The following is a 9029-nucleotide window of genomic DNA, read 5'->3' as shown; positions in this document are numbered from 1 at the left end:
GTTGGGGGGATGTCCTTGGCCTTCCCTGTGGGCCGGAGGCAAATCCCCTGCCTGTCCTTCTTGCTTCCTGCCCCAGGCCCCGAGCTGAGGACGGAGAGCCCGGAGGACAAATCCCCCCGTGAGACCCTGGTGGGAGAGGCCGTTTTGAAGGGCTCCACGGCGCAGGAAGGCAGCGGGGAGGAAAAGGGCCGGAGATCCCCCCGCAGGAGGGGCTCCAAAGCCATCCCAGGGTGCTCTGAGGAGGAAAGAGCCAGCCTGTGCCGGGAAGGCGGCCGGAGCTTGAGCCAGAGCTCTGAGCTGGTGGTCCCTGAGCAGCCTCCCACTAGAAAGAAGCCCTTCAGGTGCTTGGAATGTGGGAAGAGCTTCAGGAAGAGTACCAACCTCCTCACCCACCAGCGCATCCACACTGGGGAATGTCGTTACAGGTGTGGGGCATGTGGGAAGAGCTTCAGGGACAGGTCCACCGTCCTCACCCACCAGCGCATCCACACTGGAGAACGGCCCTACAAGTGTATGGAATGTGGGAAGAGGTTTCAGACCAGCTCTCATCTCCTCAGACATGAGCGGACGCACACGGATGAGAGGCCCTTCCGCTGCACTGACTGCGGGAAGGGCTTCAAACTGAACTCCCACCTTGTCAGGCACCGTTGCATCCACACCGGGGAGAGGCCCTACAAGTGTGGGGAGTGTGGGAAGAGCTTCACCCAGAGCTCTACCTTGACCTCGCACCAACGGACCCACTAGTAAGGGAAGCCCTACCAGTGCCCCGACTGCAGAAGAGCTTCGGCCACTGCTTCCACCTTGAATGAACCCCCTGATGGTGAGGCAACCCCTGGAGTCCAGTGACTGTCAGTCCATCCCTTCTGATCAGAAAGGGCCAGTCCCCTTTCACAGAGGCACGTTCTTCCAACAGAACCCTTCTTGGGGATGTGTGGAGATTCCTTCCTTGGCTGGGGACCTCCCAAGGTCACTCCTGGAGTCTGAGAGCAGAGATCTCCCCATGAGCGTTGGTCTGGGGGAGTTCCATCCATTTCTAATTGAGAATTATTGCTTTTGTGCCAGCTTGAGTAGAATTGCTTCAACAATTGCTTTAGTGTAGAGCACTGTCCTATCTTATCCTGTACTCGTGGTAGTTTTAGTGTTTCTATTATGCAGTAAATAATTGTGATGAAGGTCTTTTGTCTGATCATTTGGAACCGTAAATAAATTCCTTTTTATCAATAGATCTGATTTGCCATCATTAAAACCTTGGGGACAAAAGTGGTTTAGTCACAACTCTAATTCCTCTAAACTGAAACTGTTTGCATAATCCAAGGCTGTGATTAGATCCAGCAGCCCCCAGCACCCCACAGTCAGTTGGGAGCTCAGGGGGGCCACCCCCCTTTCCCAATCCCCCGGTGTCCAAAGACCCCCATGGGACCATCGGACCTGCCTGACCACCCACCCTTTTCCACCCTTTTCCCTGTTCCTCCCACTTTCCCATTGTCCCCTCAATCTCCAATTTTCCTCCAAAACAGTTTAGGGGTCCCAACCAATACTTTTTGCCCCCTCTCCTGTGGGCACTGATGGAAAAAATGAGGCTGCACACACAGAGTTCCATTCCAGGACTTGTCTGCCCATCTTTCCGGCGTCCCCCTTTCATTGGGTTTCCTTTGGAAACAGTGCCTGGGCTTTGTCTTTTAGTCCACTGGAATTCCCAGCATGGCCCCAAAGCAGTGCCCTGATCCCACACATTCCCCTCCCCTCATGTGCTGACTGTGTTCAGCCACCAGAGAAACACAGGCTGCCATGCAGAGCATTCCAAGTGGTTTCCACTTTGGCAAACAGCACTCTCTGGATGGAAAACACCAGTCAAGGCCAAAACACTCCTTTTGGATCCTGATTAACTGAATGCAGCTGCTGCTGCCTTAACCTGTTCCCACAGAAATTCTCAGGGTTCCTTTGCTTCCAGGAGGCCCCACATGTCCCAATGGCCCCTGGATTCCATGAGCTTCCCCAGTCTCCAAAGGTTCCTTTAGTTCCATGAGGCCCTGCAGTCCCAAAATGCCCTTTGGATTCTCAGACATTTCCCATTGTCCCAGGGTCCCTTCCCTTGTGCTTCAGAAGGAGCTGCAGTGGGACAGTGACCCCTTGGTTCCGTGAGCTCTGCAGTGTTCCAGGAATCCTTGGGTTCCAGGAGAGCCTGCAGTTTCACAAGGAGCACTTGAATGCAGGAGGTTCTGCAGGGTCACAGTCGCCCCTGGATTCTGGGAGGTTCAGAAATATCTCAGGGCTCCCTTGGTTCCAGGAGGACACGCATGTCACCAGGAACCCTTGGTTCCAGGAGGTTTGACAGTGTCCCAGAACTCCTTTGATTTCATGAGGCCCTGGATTGTCCCAACGAACTCCTGATTCCATCAGCCCCCTCAATGTCCCAATGGTCCCTTGGTTCCATGAGTTTCTGCAGCGTCCCAGGTTTCCTTTTGTTCCATGGGGAGCTGCAGTGTCACAATGGTCCCTGAATTCCAGGAGGTTTCCCAGGGTGACAGTGCTGCCTTGATTGCATGAGATTGCCCAGTGTCCCAGGGCTCCTTTGGCTCCAGAGGGCCCTGCAGTGTCACAGTGGTCCTTGGTTCCATGAGGTTCCACCATGTCCTTGCTGGAACATGCGTGACTGTAACGCTGCCCCACCTGCAGAGCTGCCTCCAGCTCTGGGCTCCAGCCCAGGAAGGACATGGACCTGTTGGAGCAAGTGCAGAGGGGAGCAGCAAGAGGATTAGAGGGATGGAGCAGCTCTGCTGTGAGGAAAGGCTGAGAGAACTGGCATTGTTGAGGCTGGAGAAGAGAAGGCTTTGGGGTGACCGAATTGTGGCCTTCCAGTGCCTGAAAGGAGCCAACCAGAAAGATGGAGAGAGACTTTGGACAAGGGCCTGGAGTGAAAGGACAAGGGGCAGTGGCTTCACACGGATAGAGGGAAGGGTTGGAGGAGATAGTAGGAAGGAAATCTTGAATCTGAGGGTGCTGAGATGCTCTTGAAGGCCCCTCCCAAGCCAAAGCATTCCATGATTGTGAGACTGGTGGGTGAGGTGGTGGTTGGAGCCATCTGGGGCACAGGGACCCAAAATGAGGGAGTTTTCCATTGTGGGGGAAGGAAGGAGGGGGCAGCAGAACTGACCCCTTGGACACCTGGCAGGCAGACTTTGGGTGGAAGCTGCTGATGGGGAGCTGAGTGAAGCCCCCACAATGCAGGAGGAAATGGTCAGTGACCTGCTCTGCCAGTGAGACCCCCCCAAGTGCCTGGGCCCACATGGGATGCAGCCAAGAGTCCTGAGGGAGCTGGAGAAAGAGCTGGCCAAGCCACTCTCACTCATTCCCCAGCAGTGCTGCACAACTGCACAAGTCCCAGCTGACTGGCAACAAGCACATGGGATGCCCATCCCCAGGAAGGGCCAAAAGGAGCATCTGGACAACTCCTGGCCTGTCCCATTGACCTCAGGACCAGGGAAGTCGATGCAGCAGATCCTCCTCAGAGCCATCCCATGGCACGGGCAGGACAACCAGGGGATCAGGCCCAGCCAGCGTGGGGTTGGGAAAGGCAGGTCCTGCCTGACCAACCTCATCTCCTTCTCTGACAAAGGACCCGCTCAGCAGCTGAGGGAAAGGCTGGGGATTTGTCTCTGGAATTCCAGAATGCCTTTGGCACCATCTCCCCCAGCATCTCCTGCACAAACTGGCTGCTCATGGCTTGCCTGGGGAACTGTTTGCTGGGTGACAAAGTGTCTGATGGCCCAGGGAGTGGTGGGGAATGGAAGGAAATCCAGGTGGGGCTGGTCACTAGTGGGGTTCCCAAGGGCTCAGGGTTGGGGCTGCTCCTGTTTAACATCGTTCTGGGTGATCTGGACCAGGGGATCGAGTGCCCCCTCAGGAAAGTCGTGGACAACACCAGGTTGGGTTTGAGTGTGGATGTGCTGGAGGGCAGGAAGGCTCTGCAGAGGGATCTGGACAGGCTGGATCAATAAGCCAAGTGTCAGGGCCTTCACTTGGGTCCCAACAACCCCCTGGAACGCTCCAGGCTGGGGGCAGAGGGGCTGGAGAGCTGCTCAGCAGGAAGGGACTTGGGGGTGCTGCTTGACAGGGGCTGGATATGAGGCAGAGTGTGCCCAGGGGGGCAAGAAGGCCAAGGGCATCGTGGCCTTTGTGGAGAAGAGTGTGGCCAGCAGGAGCAGAGAACTGATTGCCCCTCTGTTCTGGGCACTGGGGAGGCCCCACCTGGAGTGCTGTGTCCAGTTCTGGGCCCTCAGTGCCAAAAGGCCCTTGAGGGGCTGGAGCGTGTCCAGAGAAGGGAACGGAGCTGGGGAAGGCTCTGGAAAACATGTCTGCTGAGGGACGGCTGAGGGAACTGGGCTTGTTGAGTGTGGAGAAGGGGAGCCTCAGGGGGGACCTCATTGCTCTCTGCAATGACCTGAAAGGAGGTTTTAGTGGGGTGGGGGTTGGACTCTTCTACCAAGGCTATAGTGAAAGGTTGAGAGGAAACGGCGTTAAATTGCATTGGGCAATGTTCATATTAGATATACAAAACCCCTTTTTCCACTGAGAGAGTGTTCAGGCATTGGAACAAGTAGCCCAGGGAGGTGGTGGAGTCTCTGGAAGTGTTCAGGTGTGTGGTGGGTTGACCTTGGCTGGACACCAGGTGCCCTCCGAGCTGCTCAATCACTCCTCTTCCCAGCGGGACAGGGGAGAGAGTAAGGTGGGAAAAACAAAACAGTGGGTTGGGATAAGGCAGTTTATTTAAAGCAAAAAGCAGAACAAAGCTTGTGCACACAGAAGCCAAAGACAGCAGGGTTTGTTCTCTACTCCCCATGAGCAGCCATCGTCGGCCACTCCCGAGGAGCAGGGCTTGGGTCCGCGGGACGGTTCCTCAGCAGGCAGCCATTAGACAATGAATGCCCCCCTCCTGCTCCCTGCCTCAGCTTTTAGAGCTGAGCTGACCTCCCATGGACTATAATGTCCCTTGGGTCTGTTGGGCTCAGCTGGCCTACTTGGGTCCCCTGCCAGGCTCTTGCCCTCAGCTAAGGAAGGAATGTCCCAGTGTTGGTGCTGTGCTCAGCAGTGGCCAAAACACTGGGGTGTTCTCAACCCCCTTCCAGCTGCCAATGCCAAGCCCAGCCCTGGGAGGGCTGCTGTGGGGAACTGAACTGCAGCTCAGCCAGACCCAACCCAAATATCTATGGCACATATTCTATAGAATCCATCCTTAGGTGTTGTGTGATAGATCTGTAGGATATTACAAATAATAAGCAATAATAAGGCAAGTGTCCTCCTTAGGGACACCCCCCCCCCAAAACTACTCGCTGGGTTTGTTCCCTGGGGGTCTCTGCAGCAGCAAGCACAGCCCCACACTGACTGCTCTGGGCTGTGCAGGCATTTGTGGTTCTGCCTGTCTCACACACGCTCCCAACCTTGGGATGGATCTGGATGTCACTGGCTGTGATGTCACAGGGGAGCTGTGATATCATGGGAGGTGTGATGTCACAGGGACGGTGTGATGTCACAAGGGAGGATGTGATATCACAGGAGAGGTGTGATGTCATATGATGGATGTGAAGTCATAGAGATGTGATGTCACAGAAAGGATGTGATGTCATATGATGGATGTGACATCACAGGGATGATGTGATGTCACAAGAAGGATATGATGTCACAGGGAGGATACGATATCAAAGGAGAGGTGTGATGTCATTTGATGGTTGTGATGTCATAGGGGAGTTGTGATGTCACAGTGGAGGTGTGATGTCAGAGGGGAGCTGTGATGTCACGGGGAAGATGTGATGTCATGGGGAGATGTGATGTCACATGAGAGCTGTGATGTCACAGGGGAGGATGTGACATCACATGGATTCTATGATATCACAGGAGAGATGTGATGTCATATGATGACTGTGACGTCATGAGGGAGATGTGATGACACAGGAAAGACATGATGTCACAGGGGAGCTGTGATGTCGCAGGAGAGCTGTGATGTCATGGGGAGGATGTGATTTCACAGGGATGATATGATGTGATGTCATATGATGGATGTGATGTCACAGAGAATCCTTGATGTCACAACAAAGATGTGATGTCACAGGGGAGCTGTGATGTCACATGGGAAGTGTGATGTCACAGAAATGGTATGATGTCATGAATCTGAAAAATCGGTCCGAGAAACTGCTCAGAGACTTTTTTATCTTTAAACAGCAAGGTATTTGTTTATTCAACGTTGGGAGCAAGCCAGCTCACGCTGGAAAAACTTGCTCAAAGGCTTCACACAAAATCAGCATTTTTATACAATCTTCAGATGTGATTAAATGCATATTCAATGAATTACAACATCTATCAATGCATATTAATATGGGGCGGTGCTTCTCTTGGCCCTCAATTTTGGTGGGTCTGGGGTCTTAAACTCATCTTCCTCAGCTTGACCCTTCTTCTCTTCCATTGTTCTTGACCCGCTCACTGAAGCTTGGAAAAAGCCCTGGTTCCCGGCCTATTTCTCCTATTCAAATGTCTACCTTATCCTACTGCATTTCTAATTTATCACCTCTAGGCCTATTACATGTTCTTGTACTGTTCTCTTAAGCTTTGGTCCAGTAAGTAGAACAGAACAAGCACAGATCGTTTTGGATGTTGGTAGCTTGTTAGCAGACCCAAATTTCTTAGTTAACTCTTTTGGGCCTGGCCTCCTGTTTCATTCCCCCCTTTTTGTTTAGAATTTACAAATTCCTTCGTCAAGTTCCAATGGATTTTGATAGGTATTCATCACAACCCACATTATCTGCATCCTTCTAACCATGATGCTTGATTTGTACCATAGCCAAACAATTAGGACCAGTAGTAGAATCATGCTAGCTCCTAATACCAGTATTGGATGTATCAAATAGTGGAACACTTGTGATGCTGTAGGGGAGTATCCTGTAAAGATGTCTCACCAGTGGTGCTCTCCCACTTTTTCTACTTTGGTTAAAACAGTTTTTATGCTTTCAGTGTCGTGTTCTACTTGCCAGAGCATTCGTTTAGTCATTCTGTTTACTTCCTGGACCAGTTTTTCTATATCAGGATGTTTAAGCATTGCTTTAGAAGATTAATGTTCATTCCTGTCTGCAATTTTGGCACATCATGACACATTGTATAATCAACTTCAATCAGTTGTCTAGTAGTCACTAGAATGATATAATCAAAGTCACAACCTATTATTTTAGTAAAACAAAAAATTAGTACCACTGACTACTTCATGACAAGTATCTATGGTAAAATTAACACAAAAGATTCTAACACATGCACAACCATTTCCTACATAATAGACTTGTGATTGGGTTTTAGCATGGGGAAGCATTTCAAAGGTACACACACTATCTTCAGCATCTAAGCATAAATCTTCATTTCTTATGACAGCATTTTCACAGATATATCCTAATTGTCCTTTAGGAATACTTGCCTCAGGACTGACTGACTGTCACTTTTTCTTGGTGTGGTCATAACTTGCCCAAACATTATGGTCTATGGGTCTGACAATTACATTTTGGTGTATGGCTCCTAATGTCAGGATAGGAAAGATGGTCTTTTCTTTAGCTGCACTGATAATGAGTACATAAGCTTCAATTTGTTCATGTTGAGGGTTGTAAGTGAAGTTCACTAACTGCCACCACGCTTGGTAATTTTTCTCAAACTGTGTAGTAGAACTGTTTCTAGCTATTATTTCTCTTACTTCTTGTGGTAATATTCCTGAGGTTCCTTCCCTTAATATTCTTGCAGCTACAGATTGTACCCACTGTTGAGTTTGGAGACATTGTATTGCAAGTGCAAACCTTTTATGGATGACACCAGCATAGTCGATAATTTTGGTGAAATCCTTTGCAGTGTGGTTAGCTACTAATGTTAACAATTTAACTGCCAATGATTGTGTTTCTGCCAAAGTGAGCAAAGATGATCTTAAAGGGACTTTGAATTTTCCTAGATCAGATGTGACAGCACTTAGTTTATTCACTAATACTTCTTGATCTATGGTGTTTAATACACTTAATCCTGTGCCAAACCATCCGGTTACATCTCTTTGAATTCTGGTACGAGGGGATCTGGCCATCATCTATGCATGCCAGCCTTTAAGGCTTTGTTGAATACAGAGCTCACAATCTTTTTGTATGTTTGATATGTTTACTTGAAGGTTTATTCGAACCCTCTTCAGTGAATATGTGGGATCTAACAACAGCTTCTGCTCATTTGAGTGTCTAATCATGTAAGGTCCAGCATAAGTTAAATTGTGGACACTCTCACAGGCTAAAGAAGGAGTTGTAAAACTGGTGGTGGTCTTAGTCAATGGGGTGGTAGGAGATTTGCTGGTTGGAGATCTCCTGGTTATATTTCCTTCCCTGAATGTCCACTGACACATCACAGAAACTGATTTATCTAGAGTGAAGGTGTGCCAACACTGATCAGCCACTAATTACATTTCACAGTAACGTCAGTTTTGGGTGACCATCTAATCTGTGCCTATTAAAACACTTGCATCATATGGGGTACCAGGATTTTACCAATTATTCAGTACCCTTGTTCCTTGGAGGACTATAACAGATGCATTGTATTGGTTCAGTTCAGATGAATTCAGAATATCTGTATTTATAGCAAATCATAGACTAGAATTCCCATTATAGGCCTGAGACCATAATAATTTTTGGGCAAGAGTTTGATTTAACACCAGTGTACTTATCAGTCCAAAGATCAGCATTGAGGAGGCTTGATAGTAGATGATTCCTCTCCCGAGGTCCATGCTTCCTCTGGAACCCTCTTGACTCGAGAGCAGTGGATCCACGTGGGTTTCTCTTTCACCCAGATCACTGTGAAGGTGGTCATCAGCACCTGCTGGGGTCCGTCCCACTTCTCTCGTGGTGGATCTCCTGAAAGACTCTTAACATATACCTGATCACCAGGGTTGAATGGATGTAACTTACAATCAGGCTGCTTGGGTTGGTGTTCTAACACCACTGTAGCATTTTTCTGCAGTTGTTTTCCTACAG

At 49.8% G+C, this 9029-nt stretch overlaps 1 protein-coding gene across 1 annotated transcript in view; it reads left to right on the top strand.

The window, feature by feature from the left end:
• Window positions 1-342: 342 nt before the first annotated feature.
• Window positions 343-9029, top strand: part of LOC135405050 (zinc finger protein 502-like) — a gene marked incomplete at its 5' end in the record, with an annotated part of 51403 nt that continues 42716 nt past the window's right edge. Inside the window, one exon of the mRNA XM_064639769.1 lies at window positions 343-734. Coding sequence (XP_064495839.1) covers window positions 343-734 — 392 coding nt within the window. The remainder of the gene's footprint in view (window positions 735-9029) is intronic.

Source organism: Pseudopipra pipra, chromosome W (genome assembly GCF_036250125.1).
Source record: "Pseudopipra pipra isolate bDixPip1 chromosome W, bDixPip1.hap1, whole genome shotgun sequence".
In the NCBI taxonomy this organism is placed as follows: domain Eukaryota; kingdom Metazoa; phylum Chordata; class Aves; order Passeriformes; family Pipridae; genus Pseudopipra; species Pseudopipra pipra.
Note: the sequence above shows the minus strand (reverse complement) of the source record. Positions and strands in the feature narration are given on the sequence as shown.